Source organism: Chaetodon auriga, chromosome 4, assembly GCF_051107435.1.
Source record: "Chaetodon auriga isolate fChaAug3 chromosome 4, fChaAug3.hap1, whole genome shotgun sequence".
Classification (NCBI taxonomy): domain Eukaryota; kingdom Metazoa; phylum Chordata; class Actinopteri; order Chaetodontiformes; family Chaetodontidae; genus Chaetodon; species Chaetodon auriga.
Window position 1 is genome coordinate 17,931,146 of NC_135077.1, and position 21,181 is coordinate 17,952,326.

The 21,181-nt window shown below is 43.0% G+C and overlaps 3 protein-coding genes across 4 annotated transcripts; all 3 read right to left on the reverse strand.

Annotated features, from left to right (window-relative positions):
* Positions 1-221: 221 nt before the first annotated feature.
* Positions 222-4,136, reverse strand: LOC143319917 (protein disulfide-isomerase). Its single transcript, XM_076729187.1, has 11 exons — positions 3,959-4,136; positions 3,617-3,817; positions 3,394-3,518; positions 3,159-3,296; positions 2,594-2,701; positions 2,228-2,353; positions 1,951-2,148; positions 1,730-1,850; positions 876-1,057; positions 536-625; positions 222-363 (listed from the first exon to the last, which is right to left on the reverse strand). Exons 1-11 carry the CDS (start codon positions 4,134-4,136, stop codon positions 280-282), a joined length of 1,551 nt encoding a protein of 516 aa, XP_076585302.1. The 3' UTR covers positions 222-279.
* Positions 4,137-6,160: 2,024 nt separating this feature from the next.
* On the reverse strand, positions 6,161-9,703 carry LOC143319807 (lipopolysaccharide-induced tumor necrosis factor-alpha factor homolog). Of its 2 annotated transcripts, none has more exons than XM_076729026.1 (5): positions 9,641-9,703; positions 7,970-8,135; positions 7,347-7,454; positions 7,043-7,247; positions 6,161-6,930 (listed from the first exon to the last, which is right to left on the reverse strand). In XM_076729026.1, the coding sequence occupies exons 2-5, from the start codon at positions 8,106-8,108 to the stop codon at positions 6,825-6,827; spliced, it is 558 nt and encodes a 185-aa protein (XP_076585141.1). In that variant the 5' UTR covers positions 8,109-8,135; positions 9,641-9,703; the 3' UTR covers positions 6,161-6,824. The 2 variants fall into 2 exon arrangements, with proteins under 2 accessions (XP_076585141.1, XP_076585142.1); XM_076729027.1 differs by lacking the exon at positions 9,641-9,703 and adding an exon at positions 9,275-9,337.
* Positions 9,704-12,364: 2,661 nt separating this feature from the next.
* pdia2 (protein disulfide isomerase family A, member 2) lies at positions 12,365-18,566 on the reverse strand. The gene is made up of 11 exons (XM_076729086.1): positions 18,311-18,566; positions 17,232-17,438; positions 15,814-15,947; positions 15,590-15,727; positions 14,502-14,606; positions 14,278-14,403; positions 13,910-14,104; positions 13,705-13,825; positions 12,808-12,986; positions 12,514-12,678; positions 12,365-12,421 (listed from the first exon to the last, which is right to left on the reverse strand). Exons 1-11 carry the CDS (start codon positions 18,564-18,566, stop codon positions 12,365-12,367), a joined length of 1,683 nt encoding a protein of 560 aa, XP_076585201.1.
* Between the last annotated feature and the right edge of the window lie 2,615 nt (positions 18,567-21,181).

Genomic DNA, 21,181 nt, shown 5'->3' on the forward strand with positions numbered 1-21,181 from the left:
AGTCTGCTTCAACTCTGAATCCTCGTGATGAGCCTGACAGTGACAGAGACTCACTGAGGCTAAATAAATAAAACGTCCTGTAACCATCAGAGTTTTAACTGAAGACTTCATAGGATGTGATTGGACAGATTCATGACGGCTTGGTTGAGTAGATAAAACCAGAACTGTGTTTAGAGACACACACACGCACACATGGGCACACACACACACACACACACACACACACACACACACACACACACACACACACACACACACTGTACGCTCGTCCTCTTTGGATTAAAGCTCGTCTTTTGTTTCGCTGGCTTTTTTTGCCTCTTCAGCTTTTATGGCCTCGATGTACTCCCTCCTGTCTTCATCCTCCTGGAGACACAGAAGGAAGAAATTTATTTTTAACAGCCAAAGAAAAGCAGCTCTCTCTCTCTCTCACACACACACACACTCACTCACACACACACACACACACACACACACAGCCGAATAAACTGAAACCACCGCAGCAGCGTCGGGCAGAGTAATGAAGGAGATCATTTACCTTAACTCTGTCTTTTTTGGCTTTCTCCATCTCTGTATCTACAAACTTCATCAGGTCCTTCAGCTTCCTCTTCCCAGAGTAAAACACCACCTGACAGAAACACAGATATCCCATACTGAACAATAAACTTTAGTTAATTCAAAACCAGTTCACGTCTTTATACAGTCAAATCATCATCAGCATATTTTTTTTACGTGCACAGCTCTGTGTCCAGTTACCAATAACAAATGTACAACATCTGGTTAGTCTTTCCAAACAAAGCTAACGCTGTCAAACAGTCACAGTTTGGTTGATGCTTTAGGCATCAAAAAAACTTTAAAAAAAATCAAATGCTTCCTACTCTTTCAGCATACAGAGCAGGGAACAGGCAGAGTGATGGGTGGTTTCCCTGCATTGATATGTTGATGTCGTTGGCTGAGGCATCGATACGAGCGATGACCACGTCCCCTCGCTCCTTCAAGGCCTCGGCTAACTCTTCCCACAGTGGAAACAGAGCACGGGACTGCTGACTGTAGGGAAGATCTGAAATGCACATTTGATGTAGATTTATTTTTGTTTATTCTACATTATAACGTAAATTTTTAAGTGCAGGTGTTGAGCAACAAACAACAGAGTGGAAAGCAAACAACAACCAAAGCAGTCAGTGATAAAAAGCTGTGTGAACCAGGAAGCATGGATCTGTTGATTGGAAGGTCACATGACATCTAGGGCCAGTGCAGTTTACACATCCAGCAGACATGGAGCATCATAAGCATTTATTAAGAGTCATGTTTCTGGCCAGCTAATGTATGCCTCAACTTTTAGCTGGGTTTGGTCTCCACCAACTCCTGAGGGAAATGTCTGCCTCTTTAGCTGCTAAATGCTCCACGATGTTCACCGGTCAGTCGCTAACTTTGTCTGCCTTTTTTGCAGCTGCCTGCTAGAACAGTGTTGATGAGAGCTGCAAATGGAACAAGCTGACAACTGCTAAAACATAATTCTCCGTGGGTTCATAAATATGACCAGTCATCTTATCCACAGATAATACAAAATATTCATTACTGCAGTTGCTGTTAAAGTAATGCTTATGTAACCTAGATGTTACACGTTTCAGCCAAATTTTGCCCAGTGTGAATTCTGCCTAGATGTCTTTTTACCTGCAAACTCCAAGTCCAAGCTCACCGTGTTTTTTAAATGAAGAGAGTATTTACATACAGAACAGGACAAAAACAGTCTTGTCGGGGTTAAAGGCGACTTTCTCCAGAGTCATTCCCACCAGCTCCTTCACCGGCTCTTTGTCCCATCCCTCAGGTATCGGCTCACTCTGCATCTTCGGCTGTGACATTAACATGCAGGCAAACGCATTATTTACACCAGGACTAGCTGTTTCTCCACGTCCTGTCATGCATCGCACACCGGATGAGGGTGAACGTCACCTTAGCCTTGCCCTCCACGTAGGACTGGCAGAATTTCTTTATGGTCTCTACATCCAGAGTGTCGGAGGGCAGGTGATAGGTCACATGGTCTGTCAGGTTGACCAGTCGGACGAGAGGCGCCTCGAACGGCTGAACCCGGAAGTACTCCATCACCCTGCCATTACGAGGCTCGTCCACGTTCACCCACACGAACAAAATCTGAACACACACACATGCACAGGTGAAATACTGCAACAAACAAGATTACAGTCATTGTGTTGCAGTTTTAGGTTCCGACCTTCAGCCTGAAGGCTTCTGCGGCACTGTTAAAGGCAGAGTAGATCTCTTTAAAGCCAGCGGAGCTCTCGCTGACAAACAGGAGGGCGTGGTTCAACACAGGTGATGTTAATATCTGAGTGGCTGTCTGCAAGAGACAAAATCACACGAATACTTCTCCTTTAGTAATAAAAGTTCTATAGGAAGTCGATGGCAGCAATACAAAATAACACAAACCATGTGTTTAAAACAATATAGAAATCCTTCAGTGTATTAATATAGTGAACTAACCCATCTCAGGCAGTATAAATACAAAAAACCCCACAAAAAGTTTGCAAACTTGGGAGTCTGCAGGTATATGTGTGTGAAAATTCATCTAATGCTCTACCTTTCCTGTGTACTCAGTGACTGGGTCCATCTGGTAGACGGTGATAAAAATGATCAGCTCCTCTTTGGATGTCTGAGGCATCATTTTGTAAGCCTGGATGAGCTTAGACTGCAGCACACACACACACACACACACACACACACACACACACACACACAGACACACGTAAGAATGAAATGAACGTCTGCTCTTAAACTGCTGCATATTAATGTATTCAGCCAGCTTGGTGCAGTGGTTTAATGATTTAAATTTGTCTTGCATCCAAAATGCCTGGAAATGTAAATGATTAAGTGCTTAGAAAACACAGACGCATACAGTGCACAGACACCAACAGCCATTTGTGTGTGTTTGCTTCTCCTGTATGTTGCATTTTACATTCATCAGGTGGACAGAAACGTGACTCAAAATGTTCGATAATGTTGCTCCGTAGCTGCTGGATGTGTAAACAGTCAATCGCATATCAACTTAGTAGGTGCTAACGTTTCAGTGCTGTGTTCGCAACTTGTTTCTACTGCCCCCAAGTGGTCAAAAAATCAGTTATCGCAGGTAAAAAGGTAAAATGTACCTTTTTCAGCAGCAGCACAACATCATGTGTGAGACCATATTTGCTGATCACTTGATGGTCCTGTGTCACAGCAAAGCGAACATCAGGCAGGTCGATGGCTGCAGCGTAGAACACCTGGACGAGCTCGTGGTTTAGCTCCTACACACACATCAAAACACACACAAACTGTCATCAGGCCACCGATTACAGTCACTACACCAACGAGAAGCTGGAAAATCAAACAGCTGGAACCCACCTTAAAGAATCCAACCACTGTCAGTTCCTCTGAGGCCTCGGATTGGCTAAAAGCAGTGATGAGGTCAGCGGCAGACCCCGCCCTCCTCCTCAGCCAGGTCAAGATGGAGGCCGAGCTCTGAGGAACTGAATCCAGGAAAACAAATAATGTTTAATTGCAGTATTTTACCCAAACTAAAAGAGCTTCAACAATAGCGGGTATGCTCTTTGTTATTTTGACGTACTGGGACACTCGACAGGGTTGAGCTTGTCTCCAGAGAGGTACAGCTTGATTTCGGGCTGGCCAGTCGCGTTGAGCTCTTTAGCCAGGTCCTTCTCCTTTGTCACATCAATCACTGCCAGTTTGACCTCTGACCCCTGAAGCTCTGCAGCAGCACCTTCGAACGCTGCCAAGACTTGATGGCCTTGTCCAGACAGAGGGGCATCTAGAAACACACACACGGTAAGTGAGTGTGAATGAAGACATGCTGACACTCACAAACTCTCTTATGGTGTAATGTGGATGTTTAGCCAATATAAACCTGTAGGTCACGATCAGGCTTTTGGAGTCTTTGTGTGTATCTTACAGAAGTGCACCAGCAGCTGCTTGTGTTTCCTCAGCGCCCTGTTGAAATGTCCCTTCCTCAGCCGTAGAACTCCATTCTCGGGGGGTGATTTGTCCTCCTGTCGACCGGGCTGCGTGTCAGCGGCGGCAAACACAACGAGACACAAGGCCGTCGCCCCCAGCAGCAGCGCTCTCCTCATGACGGCTCACCCACAGGCTGACAAACTGGACACTGGAGCGAGCTTGACGAGGAGGTACGCAGGGAGTGTTGAAAGCAAGGGCTGATATGTGCGTCTGTGTGTGTGTGTGTGTGTGTGTCAGCGCTGAGTTGTGAATCGTTATCTGCCGACTAGGCCCACGGGCCTGTAGCTGATTAACTTTCCTATCTGAGCCCTGCTGTATCGCTGCTCTTGCCTGCTGTTCATATAAGTATATCACTAATATCTTAATGTCCTTTGCCTAACACTGTTCACCCTGCCAATGTCAAAATGGAAGCACAAAAGCACACACACATAATGCTCAAGCACTCAAACACATGCATGTCTATATGCAAAATTCAACCCCTTGCACAGCTGGTAGATTTTTACATCTTTTTAGGTGTTTTTATTCCATCTTTATTTCTCTATCAACGTGATAGAATGATAAATAATAACATGACAACATTTTGATTTAAAATAGAAAGTCTGACTCGGCTTTGATACAGAGCGTCACAGCGACGACGCGTAAAGCAGGTGCATTAATCAGTCATCGTGTCGAAGTGCATAGACTCAGCAGCACAGGCGCTGCACCCATCCTTCAACCTTCACCCTGTTTTCTACACCTGGTTTTCACAGCAGGTCTGAATCACAGTATATATTAAGTATACGTCATGAGTTCCACATTTTGAGAAACATGCATATTTGCTTTCTTGCAGAGGGTTAGATGAGAAGATTGATACCATACTCTCACACTGTGTCTGATTGGTAGATTTATGACGATGTAGCATATAGAATAGAAACAAATAGCCTGCTAACAAAGGTAACGTGGCTATGTCATGTTCACACCAGGTTGTTACATCTAAATTAAATCCAGGATTTCAACTAATACTATCAGTTCAGCTAATCTAAGAAGAGATACACGCTGTTTGTTGGTATCTGCTTTCGCTTGACACAAAAAAGTTGCTCATTTAGGTTATTTATCAGAAGGGACAAGGTTAGCAGTGAGGGCCTGGCGACCTCACAGTGATAACAGGACTCCAGGAAGTCACTGCTAGCCGGCCAGGCTCCCGCTCTTTATGCAGAGCTAAGCTAACCCTCTCCTGACTGTAGCTCCACATACGAACAGACGGACGTGAGAGCGGTATCCATGTTCTCATCTGACTCTCAACAAGAAAGTGAGTGAGCGTGTTTCGCAAAATGAAACCAACCAACCAACCAAATTTTGCATCACAGTAATTCATAACACAAAGCCACCACTTTTTTTTTTAACCAGATAAATCTGAGGGACAGTATACACAATTAAACAGTTCAATCATAGACTGCAAATCGCAGTTTTGTCTCTCAAGTGATCATAATTCTAAATGTAAACTAATATGATTAAACTTTACAGGTGTAAACATTTTTACAGCAACCAAAAACATTCTCATTTTACATTAATTATTGTTTAGTGTACCTCTTTGTCTTTAAAGCCCTGAACACCCACACAGGTGTTCATGCGTTCAATGCTGTAAACTGGAGTTTCATCAGGTCTCACATGTGCTAGTAAGTATGATAAAGGTGTTACTGTCATAACAGGTGCAGCAGAGCCAACAGGAGTGAGTGTGTGTGTGTGTGTGTGTGTGCGTGTGTGTGTGTGTGTGTGTGTGTGTGTGTGTGTGTGTGTGGTGGGGGGGTGGGGGTGGGGGGGTGAGGGGGTGGGGTAGCATTCTGTAAACACCCACAGAGTCCAGAGAAAAGGTCTAATCTGTCAGAATGATTAAAGTCACCGGTGTGGCTGTGCCTTGGATGTGTGGGGCCTTTAAAAGAGCAATTATGCAGAAATATAAATTAAAGCACGTCAAGTCAGCGTGTTTTCCAACGTGCTTTGTTTGCTCTAACAAAGAAAATCATGTCTGGCATTCAGGCCTTGACAAGCTCCAGCCTTCATCATTAAACATGAATGTTAGCTGTACCTGCGCTCCATAAAGAGAAATAACACAGAGTTTGTTCTTTTCATACTTAAGTATAGAAAACAAAATGTCAAAGTCGAGAAACAAAACGATGAATGAATTCCTGAACATCATCTTGTCGATAAATGTCTGCTGTTGTCTCGTCTTTTGTCTGCAGGCGTTAGTGTTGCATGCTGCACACGTGGCAAAATGGTGCCAGGATGGATTCAGTTTTCTCTTCCTCCTCGTTAATCTCAATTAAAAGCCCAACAACATTCATACAAAGGGTCAAAAGTGAAAAACATGTTTTTGCCTAGTTTTCCTCTGCGTGTTGGAAATGCTTGTCTGCTTGTGGAGAACACTTTCAAATGTTCAGAAATGTGTAAAACATCCCAAACACCACATCTGAGCTGTCAAAGATGGAACATGATTAGCAGGATCACATCAAACGTTGAGAATTAAAGCAGAGGTGAGTCTGAATTTCCGAAAATTCAGCTGTGACGAGTTTTCATAGCGGAAGCATTGCATGAAAACGTTGTAGAAACTGCAGACTGATCCGCTCCTCTTGTTCGGTATGTACAGGATCAGCTTTAGATCACACATCACCTAAATACAGTCTTGCTTCCCTGCATAGCTTCAGCAGTGAGCCGTTAACATTCCGAGGTTATGACAGATAGCGTATTTATCCACATTGTGAGAAAAATATATCATGAGTGTTATGGGAGGACTAAGGACGAGGGGAGCCTCACTAATCCTGACTGTGTCATTTTGTGTATACGTGCAGATGGTTTCCACACCGTGGGCAGGAATGATGTGCGTCTTGCAGGCCTCGTACCATGAAGGGGATCAGACAGAAGCCGCAGACCAACCTGAAACACACACACACACGCGTGCAGAGACAGCAGATGGAGCTTGTGTTAGAGCTGGTTTAGCACTCTTATGTCAAATACTCATGCATGTGTGTGTCTGTGTGTGTCTCACCCCATCATGGTGAGTAGTACACACATGCACCAGGCAGCCCTCCCAGGCAGGTACGTGACTTTAGTGGTGACGATGTGGTGGCAGTGTGGGCAGACGACCACACCGGGGACGTCTCTCAGGTACGCCACTGAGACGGGGACAGGCTGAGGCTGGGTCAGCACTACCGGCTGAGTCTGTGTGCTGTTGATAGATGACGTTACACCAACTGAAATTCAGAGGACACAGAGGAGGAGATCAGACGCAGAACGACAACTGGATATTATGTATGCTGTTAAGAGCCGTAGTAAAGATGTAGCCGGAATACTTTGTGAAGTTGGATGGATTATGATTCCAGTGTTTTGTGAAGGTGACGTCACAGCAGGTGGCACTCTGGGTGGAGTCAGGACAGGAAAAGGATCTGGCTGGATCGTCACTAGAAAAAAAGAAATACTTACAAGTGTGTCCACATCAAGCTGGTTGAATTAGGAAAATTTTTATCTCCTTTTCAGCCCTCCGTCAAGGCTGAAACAGCATTCTTCTCCCCCAAAAAACTCAACTTTACCAGAGTGTGTAAATCTTGAAACACTGTCGTAAGACAAAGATGTCAGCCAGCATGGTGAGGGTCGGGGGCTGTGTGCCGGTGAGGTTAACAGGGAAACCTTTGATCAGCTCTAACTTCCTCTATGATTTTAGATCCTAATATAGCCAAATACACAGCAGCGCTGTTGTTATTGATGATTGATTGTGTCTTTGTGCTGATATTTGATAGAAAACCATGACCATAGAATAATGATTCGGTCAGGTGGGCTGTCTGTCCCACTCAGTAAATAAAGATGGATGCTGTGTCTCACATTGTCTCACAACTTTTGCTATGTTTAGCTTAGCATCCACACTTCTCAGTGCTGTCTCATGAGCTGTGAAAGACGAACCAGCAAGATGTTATCGTACCTGCTTCTCCATAGGTGGGGGGAGGTGTCGAGGGGGAGGGGAAGGAGGCGTCGTAGGAGGGGGGAGAAAGGATGTTAAATGCTTGTGTGCCCAGAGCAGGAGGGTGGAGACGGGCCTCCTCATATGAAGGGGGTTCCATCAGGAGATCATCCAGTCAAACAGGAAGCTGGTGATGAAGAGGAGGCAGCAGATCATTCATATGTAAGACACACACTGGTGTTTAGTATAACAGAACAGGTGTTGTCTCCTTTGCATTATTTTTTCCTCATGATCACTTCAAGGAGGTTAGATTTTTGGACCTGTTTTTACTTGGAAAGAAAGATCAAGGAGACCACTGACATCCCCACTGACCAGAGACCATCTCGTCAATCACATGACATAGTTCTAGATTCTTATTCTTATTCTGCAACATGGTATTTTCCCAGTTTTTAGTGTATCTGCATGTATCTAAACATCTGCAGCAGTAAAATGCAACATCCACATGAATGCAGCAGTAATAATCATCCACAAACACCAGATATAATAATAAAACACTGATAGGCAACATTTTACTGCATAGTGAGTGTTTTTGATACTTAAAGTAAATTTTGCTGAGAATACTCAAAAGGTTTTGAATGCAGGAATTTTACTTAGCATGGTAGTAGTGCTTTTACTTCAGTATTTGAATACTTCCTCCGCTGCTCATCTGTATTATCACTACCATCTCTAACTGGCTTCTTTTTAACAGACCAGTGTGTGTGTGTGTGTGTGTGTGTGTGTGTGTGTGTGTGTGTGTGTGTGTGTGCACACACACTTTGGTGGAAAAGTCAGTCACTCTGTAAATACTGTCAGTACTGTGAACATCTCAGCCTCTTTGTACTTAAGAGTTACTGCTATCACCTCCTCCCTCCACTAACAGACTGGACAATAGAGAGGTATGCAGGAGATCACCAGTCTGTTTTCATCAGAGCAGCTGAGGTTTAAAGCGACAGTGTCAAAGTAAAACACACACACACACACACACACACACACACACACACACACACACACACACATGCAGTATTACAGTATAAACAGTATAAACACAAAGTAGATATCCTGTGTTTCTTCAGTATAATACTTACATACTGTGATGCCATTTTATTCTCAATTTCTTTCAAAGTTAAAATATAAAAATCACTCAAATATGTCACCAGTTTAATCTCCTTAGTGGTAAAAATTACTGTGAATAATAAGTAAATGTAAAAATCCAGAGCCATGTATATACACTGTTAAAAATAGAGAAGGTACAGACAGCCTTCACCTTTTCAAAGGGGTCATACTCACTCTGAGATGAACACAGTTGAAATGCTGAGTTTAACACTGACTATAAGATCAAAATAACACAGTGTCATTGTAGTGTGTAAACAGGTGATCCTAAATCTTGTCATCCCACTTCTCCACTTCACCACAAGATGTGTTTTCTTGCCAACACATCACCTAAAACCAACTGTAACAGCCTTTAAACACAGTAACTCCAGCTCACATGGGACTCTTATGTAAACAAGATCCATCCAAGCCCTGCTATCTAATCCAAACTGGCACAGTCCAGCCTCCACCACAAACAAACTCCAAATACTGCCTGCAAAGAGTAGTCCTCCTTCACTAATTAAATGGTGTGATGTGCGAGATATACCAGAGCAGTTGTCTTACCGTGGGCAAGTGAGGAAGCTCCGTGGGCAGGAGGAAACGTGTACCATGTTGGTGACAGTTGTGACATGGCAGCCTGTTGAACCTGTTTTCCTCTGGAATTAGAAACATTTTCCTCCCCACACACAGAAAACCAACTCTCTTTACCTGTTTACCTTGCTCAAACTCACCTGCCTCCCTCATGTGAGTTTACACTCACCTATTACCTAAATAGAAACTCATTCTCTGGTTATTTAAAGTCCAGCAACATAATATATTTTTAAAAAATATTGGTCCCCACAGATTATTTTCCTGTGAGTATTTGTAGTTCTAAATGTTACGTATGAGACTAGTTCACTGTCTTTTGCATGGTGAAAGTTAAAACAGCCAACTCTTTAAATGTACAAATACTATATAAATGGCTGATAACACACCATGATGTCATTTACGATATGGAGCACAAACGTGTTCAATATTGAATAAATGAATAAATAATTCTGAAATAATCACATGAAAAGATTGATTGCAATGTGTAAAACAATTAAAGCAATTGTTATAAATCAACTCATTTTCAAAAGTCTGTTTTTATTTCATTCTGCCATTTTCAATTCATGTCATTTTAACTTCATATCACTGTTTTTTATCACGCGCCCCCTTCCTCTTAAGCTAGCATGCTCAACAAATGCTACCAGATTTTCGCTAGTTAGCTAGTCAGTGCTATGCTCGTAGCAGCTAATTTAGCCTCAAGCTGCTAGCTTCAAGTGGAGATGAGGAGCAGCTTCTGTAAGCTCACAGCTCTTTAACTTGACACCAGATGTGTTTCAGTTTCAAACTTTTTACTTTTCGCTTTAGTTTTTTCTAGTTTAATATTCAGCATTTACTGCTTTTTAGTATTACTGTAGTACTGTTTTGTACCTCAATTCAATAGCTACATATTTACCACATAAATATAAGGCAAAATAAAATTGTTACTGTATGAAAGGATTTTTATGATAGTTTATAGTTTATTAATGGGACAGTGTTAATATATGAACATTCACTCAACAATGAATTTGTATTTTGCATTTTAATACCAGGATTTAAGCCAATTTTCAGAGGGATAATATATAAGGTAACACATAACATGCTAGCGGCCATATTGACGGTCTTAACTGTAACCTGGATTGACGTGAAATGGTGTACAGACATTCATGATCCAACAAGGATCAATTCTATTGTTTTTGTTGATCCTTTGGCTTTTTGTCAAGCACCCCTAACTTTCATTTATTCAGTACATACAAAAACGAAGTTGCTTTTTTCTTTTTTTTTTCTTTTTTTTTTTTTTTAGCGATAAAGAAAATAGCATCAAAATGTCGGTTAGACGTTTTTCAGAGCGGTCCTGAATGCAACACATGCGTCGCGGTTGATACCCGTCACTGTATCATGGCGCCAGTCAACAAAACAGAAGTGGCTACAGAGTGTTGCGGTATCCAAGAGAAGCGGACAAACCATTATTTATTTATTTATTTATTTATTTTTGGTTAAAGTAAAAGACCAGCCAGTGTATCTAAGTTAGTTTTGTGGGGACGACGTCGCAGTGACGAAAAAGGCCAGTCTCGAGTGTCTTTACAGTTTGAAACACGCTAAACTGGTTGCAAGGACAAATACGCTTGGATCCAGTTCTGCCGAGTTTGGATGCACAACAAACAGCTTTCACATTCTGACAGAGACGGTGTTAAGCAGGCAAGTTTTGTGGTGAGCGAGCTAATAGCTAACAGGCTAAAACCTCATTCAGAAGGAAAATTTGTGAAGGAGAGCCTTGTTGCTGCTAGCACCGGACAAAGTAAAATTGTTTGTCTGGAATACAGGCTTTTGGTGAGAGGTTTCAGAATATGATAAGTCAACAAAAGGATTTTAACATACTTGCTGTGCTGTTTATTGTAGATGAGCCTGACAATCTACAACATCAAATCATTGAGCTGCAAAGCAATGACCTACAACTGTGAGCAGCTCTTTTCAAAACTGACTCTGTTCATCTCAAGCCTGACGGACCCAGACCTGGAAACCAGCTGTGTGCTGCATCATCATGGTCATCATCATCATCGTTGTCATCTAACATCAGACGCCTCACCAAAGAGAAGCAGTTCCAGCCATGACAAAGGTTAGTGTGATATATGTGTTTAATAATTTTTATGGGGGGGCAAGGCCACCCTGGTACAATTGCTGACCTTCCACATAAACCCTCTCCAGCCCTCCAATGCATAATAAGCGTCCCAGGTGCTGCCCAATCACCTCTGCTAGAGTACTTATTAGGAAATGTTTACATACTGACTCATTAAACTAAGATGGTAAAAACAACAATCAATCAACACACTACCATTATCTTTATGAGTATGTTAGTGTGCTGATGTTGGCATTTAGCTAAAGTACAGCCTCACAGAGCTGCTTGTCAAACTAAAGCCTTGTTAGACTGTATCTTGGTAGTCACACTAAGTTAAAAAAGTCAAAATCTAAGATGGCAAATATAGAAGTGTCTCAAACTTAACTCATGAGACATTTAGGGAAATGAAATGAAAATAAGTTCAATGTGTCTACAGTGACCATTACACTAGAAAATCGCGTTTTTAATCAAATCCAAGTCCAAGCAGTATTTTAAGCCCTTTTCAAATAATCACGAGTGCACGACATCTTAATGTTTGTAACCCAAATTAATTTTATTAAGAAAAATTGGAAGACGCTAGGTTGATCCTGACTGGCCAGACAGTGACATCACAGCTCATCTTTAGATGTTTTGTTGGTCGGTGCCTCTACAGACTCATCAGCCTCCTGAAAGAGAGAAAAATAAGATAGGAGAGTGGTGAGAGGAGTAGATGTATATTTAGGAGAAAAATATATAAAATAGCAGTAAAAACACAAACCTTGCTATCATCACCAGCGTCGTCATCTTCCTCGTCGTCCTCATCGTCCTCGTCATCCTCATCATCCTCATCATCCTCATCACTTGGCTCCTCAGGCAACACTCCTCCATTATCCAGGAACTTAGATAGAGTCTCCAGATCCCTGTTTCCAGTGTAGTCGACCACCTGCGGGACGACAAGGGAGGAAGAGACAGAGGAAAAAAAAAAAGATGGAGGGCAGGATGAGAAAAGCTCTTTACAAAAATCATACACATGATGTGTCTGTAGAGGAGATTCATGTGTGAGAGTGGGTACCTCTTTGCCACCAGCTGGGAAGTATTTGAGAGTTGGGAATCCTTGAACGGCAATGGACTCCACCTCGTTGGCTGTGGCGTCCATCTTGGCTATGATGATGTCTTCGTTGTCGGCGTACTTTTCACCCAGCTGTTCCCAAATGGGAGCCAGTTCCTTACAGTGCCCACACCAAGGAGCATCTACACACACACAAAAGGCTGTTAGATGATGGAAGAGCACACCTGGCAACTGGTTTTACATCAGTGGGTTTGCTGAAGTCGACACTACGCTGAATGTATAGTGTTAGTTGTCTTGCATTGAGCGACAGTCGTGGTGTTGATGGTACACAGTCTTGCACATTGTTGATATATGGCACAGTATCCATTAAAGTGTTGAGTTCATCTAAAATCAGTCCCTCCTTTACTCATTTGTACTCAAGTAAATAAACACTCAGTAGTTTACAGGGAGCAGTAAAGTCATGAATCGTCATTTTGTGCCATTTTCTGACTGCTGTGGGCATTGTGGAATTTTTTATGTGTAGTCAAGTAAAATGGCAGAAAGTAAATATAGTTGTTGCCATCACAGGTTTTCATTTGTAATTTGGCTGCCATGCTTCAGTGAGGCTGTGTACTGAGGGAGGAGGGTAGAGATGAATGAGAGTGGTCCATTAGGTCTATGACTGGTGAGTAGGTAGTGATTTCAGACACAGGCAAAATTGTAGTTTGATGATTTTGTGAACACTAAGCACTTAAGCGCTGTTGATTTTATAGTCTGAAATAGTTGAGGCGGAATAGACGAAACAGGAAATTCAGAACTCACCATTTGATTGAGTTTGATGATAACACATGAATTGATTTCACTGAATTATAGTTTGAGTTTTTACAGTGCAGACTCGTGCAGGCAGATAAATGGACTCACAGAACTCCACAAAGACGTTTTTGGTCGGGTCCAAAGCAACAGACTCAAAATTCTTCCCCACCAGGACTTTGACTGGTTCTTTATTCCAGTCTTCTGGGATCTCCTCAGAACGATAGTAGGGCTACACCACAAAACAGGACAAGTTACTGGGTTTAATGCTGTTGTGTGGCTAAATATGAAGCATATGTGTGAGTGTGTATGTTACCTTGGCAGTGCCATCCACAACTTCCTGGCACAACTCTGTCAGTGAATCTGCTGCGAGATCCCCGCTGGCGATGGTGAACTTCTGTCCCGTCTCCATGTTGATGATGCGGGCAGTGGGCGCGTCACTCGCGGACACGCCGAAGTAATTTAGCACATGAGAAATGGCTTCTGTCACGTCGATCGTAACAAACAGCATCTACGTAATACACACACACGTGAGGCATGAAAAACAAAGACAATGAGGTAAAATGAAGTTTTATGTCTTTCTCACACCTCACACTGACCTCACACACACACACACACACACACACACACACACACACACACACACACACACACACACACACACACACACACACAGACCGTTACCTTGCCCTTGAACTTTTTGGCAACAGTCCTGGTTTCGTCCACCAGGGCTGTGTGACTCTCCACTGAGGAGTTGATGAACAGCAGGCTGTGCAGTTGGATGCCGGAGGTGAAGATCTTATCTGTGGTCTGACACACACACACACACATTCAGTATCATTTGAATAAAACTTAACATTTCATTTTAATTTTGTAATCATGCGCATGTGTCTGCATGTGTGTGTCACCTCCTGGCTGAACGGGATGATCAGCTCCAGGCTGTTTTCCTTAATGAAAGTGGTGATATTTTTTTTGTCCAGTGTCCCGTCAAAGTCTGCTCTGCCCTCATCAAACTAGCAAAGACACACAGACATTTTATTGAACTTCGGACCAAACTGTAACCTCCTAATCTACTGTAGTAATTCATATATCTAGTTAAACTACCAAACAGTTGTTAGTTTCAGCTCCTTATTTTTTGCTTATCTCTCTGTCGTATCATTGAAAATTCAATATCCTTGTCTTTGGACTGGTGGTCGGAAAATACAGGCTAACTTCAACCCCTGGAAATTTAATATGATGCCAGAAACAACATACACATAAAACACTTGTCCAGATATCACAAAACAAAACAAAAACTAGAGAATCGCACACAGATTTAAACCCAACACCAGACTTGAACACACAAAGGTGTAAAATGAAATAAAACAATCTATGAATATGATGTAAACATAGATGGATTTTGAGATAGTGGGCCCCTGGCACATGTAAAAGACCCCCCACCCCTCCTACTTAGGATCAAGACACCCAGACCACACACAAGTGACATGGCTGTTGTTTTATATGCATTGTGTTGTGTCTCTTTGAAGTTGTTTTTCCTCTCTTTTTGTTCAGTTTGCGTCTTTTTGTGGATGTTTTCTGACATTTTATTGACTAACTGATGAATCAGGTCATTGAAATAATATCTGACAGATTAATCCATGATAAAGATAAACATTATTGTAGTTTCAGTTCTAATCTTCTCCTTTTCCTCCTGCTGTATGGCTTGATGTAACCATAACCCAAACATAAACCTTGTTTTTATTTTAGGCTAAACCTTAAATCTAAAGTTAGAAATCTGTTTATAGAAGTCAGAATCAGCAAAATGTCGTCACCTTTCTATTCTTGTGAGGACATTCTGCCCTCATAATGAACATACTGTGTCAGTCTATGTAAATACATGTGTAGACACTAGATGGCAGCAGAGCTAACATCAGCTCAGCTTTTAAAGTCTTTGCTTGGTGTTTCTTTGAAGCACTTGGCTCCCTGCTTTTCATTTAGTATCAGAACGCATTCGTACCTTCTTGAAAAGCACCACTGAGTCGGCTTTTACTTCATACTTCTGGAAAACCTCAGGGCTCGCAGACACAGCAAACTCAGTGTCAGTCATATCCCAAGAAACTTCCTTGAACGCCTTGGCCCCCTCACTTTCCAGATCCTAGTATAAGTAGAAATATAAAAATGAATATAAATATATCTATGTGATTCTGTGATTTATTAGTAGGGATAAACAAGTAAACTTACATCAAAGAATCCCACAACGGCGATCTTATGGGAGTCGATGAACTGTTCTGCAGAGGCTGCAGAGTCGAGCACTGAGGCCCCGGGGCCTGAACGACGTTTCATCCACTGGATTATTCCCTCTGCTGACCTCTTACCTGGAAAACAACACACCAAGACACAAAATACACCAAGATTAAAAAATAGACTATTTCTGAGATGAGATTGATACCACTCTTGCGTGCGTTAACTGTGGAGCTAGAGCCAGGAGACAGTTAGCTTAATTAAACAGCTAGCTGTTAGCAGCAAAAGCTCAAAAACTACCCGTGACATTTTCTTGATTAATTGTTCCCCATTTTGGAAAATACTCATTTCTTTCTGAGAGTTAGATTAGAAGATTTCTACTTCTCTCGTGTCTGCATGCTAATTATGAAGGTACATGCTAGCAGTTGGTTAGTGAGCTTAGCTTAAAGACTGTAAACTGGGGGAAAAATATACCTACCAGCACTAATTTGACTGGTTAAAGAAATAATTAAACATTTTGTGAAATGTCTTACTTACTTTCAGACTGAGATTTATGACAATATTTTTATGTCTGTGTGGTAAATAACCAGCAGCCAATTAGTTTAATTTAGCATAAAGATGCGAAACGTGGAAACACCAAAAAAAAAAAAGTTGAAAAATACGACAACCAGCACTTTAATTGACTAATTAAAGGAATATTTCAACATTTTGTGAAATGTATTATTCATTTTCTGACAGAGTTATATGAGAAGATTTATGCTAATGTATGTATGGTTTATCTTTTCATTTCCTATGGTCAGTGTAAAGCTAAAGCTAGCATCTAGTTACCTTAGCCAGACTGGAAATGGGGAAAACAGCTAACTTGACTCCAGTGTTCAAGAATACGTATTCCAGCTCATCTAAAGCTCAACACGTTATATCTCGTCTGTTTACATCTTGCAAAAACAGAGGTGTAACGACACATTGTGGTTTTTGAGGAGGTTGGGTTCTTGACTGTTTTATAGTAGTTAATTTACTTGGTTTCTTCAGACTTAAGCTAGTAAGAAGTCATCCTCTGGTACCACCTCTGCCATGACAATTAGTAAAATTTAGAGGTGCTGGTAGATTTGGGACAGAGCTAGAGTAGCTGTTTCCTCCTTTTTCCAGTCATTATGCTAAGCTAAGCTATGCTAATTCTCTCCTGGGTAAAACTTCAGTTAACATGGTATCAGTCCCAACAAAAAACATGTTGATTTGCACAGTGAAACATGTAAAACGCACGCATGCACACACGCACGCACGCACACACACACACACACACACACACACACACACACACAGGTGTAGTGATGACGTAGGCGCAAAGTTCATGTGAACCTGAAAACCTGCTGAGCAGCTTTAATGTAACCTCCAATTAAAATAAGTGTGTGCGAGTTTACCCATGTATTCGACGGGCTGTTTGCGGTCTCCGTTGATGAACAGTTTCAACGTGGGGAAACCTCCGATTTCAAACTCCTCCGCCAGCTCCGTCTCCTCTGTGGCATCCACTTTGGCCAAACGCATGGCTGGTTCCTCCGTTTTCAGCTTCCCAGCAGCCTCTGCATAAAGTGGCTCCAACTGTTTACAGTGACCACACCAGGGAGCATCTACACACACACACACACACACACACACACACACACACACACACACACACACATAGATGTGATCTCTTTGTACAGCATGGGAGTTTAAGTGTGTTTCCATGTTGAGGACATATTGAAAATGAAGCGCAGCAGCAGCCATGCAGCTTCTCCACAGGCCTCTGCTGTGTCCAGTTTGGTGTTGCTATCAGCTTCACATGCAAAGACGCACATGGAAATAAGCTGCTGATAGCAGCAGTGGCAGTTGGCCTTAGCCTTCATCCCCTCTGCCCTCTTCCTCATCACGACCTCTCCGCCCGCAGTTCAGAGCTGCTCTGTGGGAGAGTTGACCTGACAGAACATCTGGACAGCAGAGGCCACGTGGGTGATAACGCCTCGTTGCCCACCAGGGCTACAAAGGAGAGCATTGGTGGAAATTTGACAGTTTTACATTGAGAGTGTGAAAGCATTTCTAAACTCAAAGTTCACTTAGCTATTTCAGAAGCTTTCAGTCATATCTCATGGCCTTCTTCAGCTTCATTTTAGTGTTCCCCGAGTCAGGAATGAACCTCCGTGTTCATTTTACTCTTTAGTTTTTGTATTACTAGATTACACCTGCGTCGCTTCTTTAGGGAAGTGCACATCTGTGACACCTCACAGCACAAAACGGGTCAATCAAAATCCACTTTAGCCCACTCTCTCTCTCTCTCTCTCTCTCTCTCTCTCTCTCTCTCTCTCTATATATATATATATATATATATATATATATACACACACACACACACACACACACACATACATATATATGTGTGTGTATAGAGTCATTGATGTTATTTGAATCATTAACAGCGATCATTTCACTGCTTCCACGTCAGATAAAATTCATGGCTACTTACAGAATTCGACCAGTAAAAACTGATTCTCGCTGAGAGCTCTGGCAAAGTTGTTGATGTGGAGAACCATGACATCTTTCTCCTCCTCTATTTCTGTTGTTTTCTCTTTCGTTGGCTCCTCTTCGGAGTCCTCCTCCTCCACGTCTGTCTCTCCTGGAGTCTCCTCTGTTGATGCCTCCTCTTGCGTTTCTGTGTGGATGCAGGAGGCCCACAGCAGCAGGCCCAGCACAGTTATGGACAAAAGCGTGCGCCTCCTCATGTTGGAGTTTTCTGTCTGAGCTGCTTTGGTACCTCTGCTCACTTATGGGCGCTGGCACTACATGTGTCTCTGAAAGTTTGCACCTTTTATTTGTCTAAGATGGAGAGTGTGTGTCGAAATTTTACTGGCCTTCCCGCTCATCCAATCAGATGGTACGCCTGCAGAGGACTCTTTCCAGTCTAAACCAATCAAATGGTGCCCTGTAGAAAACTGGCTGATGCACCATTAACACACCATGACATGTATACCTCTTTATCTTTCTCTCGTCTCCTTTTCATCTTTTTCTTGATTGTTTTCTTCATTGTGTCTTAAGCTTTCAGAGCCCATCACCCACCAGATGGTAGCATGTACATGTGTATGCTTCTTTAATTTTTCACTCCTCTCTTTGGGCCTTATCAAGCCCTCATTTACATAAAAACAGTGACAGCACAGTAATCATGGACATTTATGGCTCTCTCTTCCTCATGCTATTTCCATTTAGTTAAACTACAGCAAACACTGTTCTCGCCCACATGCCTTTAAACGTCTCGTCCACACAACTGTTTGACAGAAAAGACAGGTAACAGACCAGTTTGGCACAAAATCCAGACCTGAGGGCTTTAAGAAATTGTCAGCAGACCCATTGCATGTGTTGGCAAAATCAAATGAGTTTCCTATGAGGTTTTTAGAGCAAGTTCCTCTTTAAACTTAAATCTAAGACAGTGGGCCGAAGTATTCTTGCTGCTTTGGAAAGGCTTTACTTTGTTTACAGACTAGACTAACTCAAGCAGAGGCTGTGTATCTTTGTAGAAACAATGGATTATCCACAGGCCTCACTGTCAACAGTGGTGAAATAAGTTCACTGTGACATCTGTGGATTATTCAGATCAACCAGGACGCCGTCCACAGAAAGTTGCTGCTGAATTAATTAAATGTCATTTTTCAAGTCTGTGAGCACAAAAAAACTAAATTACAGTCTCAAAACCCGGACACACGAGATGTAAGAGAGACAGGAAGTGTTTGTAATTTAGGTGAAGTGACCCTTTAAAACAAACATCACGTAAATAACAGAAAACTGCACAACACGTGTTGATTTCTGCTTTTTTCTTTTTTTATTAAACTTTTTCTAAGTGCTTGTCAAAGTTAAAAATCAGCTGTCAGTCCCAGCTAATGCTGCATGTGTGTGTTCTCCGTCAGTGTGTGTGTGAGCTCCGGGTTTGGATCCCAGTTTGCCAGCAGGTCGCTGAAGTCTGGCTGAGCGCTGTCAAGGCCATGGGTGTTGTGGTGTGGTAGCGGGTTGTAGTGCACGTGTGTGTCAGCGTCCGTGTGCGCGTTGTCCTGTGAAGGCGTGTCGCCATCAGGTGTGTGACTGAAACTGACCAGAGAGCAGCAGGGCATGGGCTCAGTCCAGAAACTGAGCGGGAGATGCCGCTTGATCATCGGCCGGCTGCGGCTCTGACTTGGGCCCCTGTGGTTGAAGAGTTCGGCCAGGGGCCCCAGACCGCTGTTGGCCTTCGCAACCCCGACCCCTCGAGCGTCAGCACAAGTCACAAAGCTGTTTTCTTGCTCCTCTGAACTTCCCGCTCTTGCGATTTTGAGCAGGTCATCGTAGTAGCGCAGACGCCCGCTGGTGGTGACGGAGACGGCGTCGCTGTAGATGTCGCAGGCTTCTCGATCGCTGGAGCAGCGACCAAAATACCGCTGGACGTCGCGGCTGATGAGATCTGCAAACCTCAGCAGCTGCTTGGTCACATCCAAAGCATAGTGGGCAGGGTTTAAGAAAACCTCCTCTAAGCATTCCTCCTCTTCCTCCTGAGTTTCAGATTCTTCATCCTCCTCCTCCTCCTCCCCCTCCATGTCTCTTTCCTCCTCATCCTCCCTCACCTCTGGCTTTTCCTCCAGAGGCTCCTCACCGTCTTCCTTGCATGGAGAGTGCTGAAAAATTAGGGGGAAGTAGGCCGGAGTCGGGGCCTGGATGAGGAAGTTTCTGATGACGCCTGCCGCCATGTTGGCTCATGAACACTGCAGAGACGGTCACACAAAGTAAGAATTGATTCGGAAAGCAGTTTGTTGACAGGATAAGAATTTGAAATCGGTTGAGAAAGTAAAAGTCTCATTACCTGGTGAAGCACGATTAACTGCCAGGTTCAGGTGAATCTGTGTTGAAGTTCGAGGAAGAGTCCGACCTGGATCTCTGATGGGTCTGCTTTTCTGTACGTGTGTGTGCATATGTAATACTGGGCCATCAGGATTGCCGCTGTATATATACCTCAGCACGCGGCTGCAGAGGTGTGTGCGCCTCCCGTGGATGAGGCAGCTTCCAGAACAAATATTTGCGTGCCGGATTGGTCAAACACACTTTGTTTACTTTATCGCTGGGCAACCAGGAAGGGGGTACAGGGCTAATGGATCCTCTGCTAGGGGACGATGAAGAGTGGTTACACACACACGCACACGCACTCACAAACACACATCATTGCTTTTTTTCCGTCCCTGTTATCAGGCTAGTTAAAGGATAAAAGAGCATGAAATCAAATCACATGCTGTTTTGACTTCTAAAGGGGGACACTCTGAACCGGCGTCAGCACGCTGACGGACCGGACAGACCTCACCAGACACGGATCTCCTTCAAACAG

What these genes read in the sequence shown, in the direction of transcription:
- LOC143319917 (XM_076729187.1), bottom strand. Translation starts at nt 4,136, where the DNA reads ATGAGGAGAGCGCTGCTGCTGGGGGCGACGGCCTTGTGTCTCGTTGTG. An exon ending in TCACTGAGTACACAGGAAAG is followed by an intron (nt 2,354 to 2,593) that starts GTAGAGCATTAG and finishes TGTCTCTTGCAG; the next exon opens with ACAGCCACTCAGATATTAAC. An exon ending in CAGAAGCCTTCAGGCTGAAG is followed by an intron (nt 2,149 to 2,227) that starts GTCGGAACCTAA and finishes GTGTGTGTTCAG; the next exon opens with ATTTTGTTCGTGTGGGTGAA.
- LOC143319807 (XM_076729026.1), bottom strand. Translation starts at nt 8,108, where the DNA reads ATGGAACCCCCTTCATATGAGGAGGCCCGTCTCCACCCTCCTGCTCTG. An exon ending in CCCCACCTATGGAGAAGCAG is followed by an intron (nt 7,455 to 7,969) that starts GTACGATAACAT and finishes CTTTTTTTCTAG; the next exon opens with TGACGATCCAGCCAGATCCT. An exon ending in GTACTACTCACCATGATGGG is followed by an intron (nt 6,931 to 7,042) that starts GTGAGACACACA and finishes TGTGTGTTTCAG; the next exon opens with GTTGGTCTGCGGCTTCTGTC.
- pdia2 (XM_076729086.1), bottom strand. Translation starts at nt 18,566, where the DNA reads ATGAGGAGGCGCACGCTTTTGTCCATAACTGTGCTGGGCCTGCTGCTG. An exon ending in GTTTTTACTGGTCGAATTCT is followed by an intron (nt 17,439 to 18,310) that starts GTAAGTAGCCAT and finishes GTGTGTGTGTAG; the next exon opens with ATGCTCCCTGGTGTGGTCAC. An exon ending in ACAGCCCGTCGAATACATGG is followed by an intron (nt 15,948 to 17,231) that starts GTAAACTCGCAC and finishes GTTGTTTTCCAG; the next exon opens with GTAAGAGGTCAGCAGAGGGA.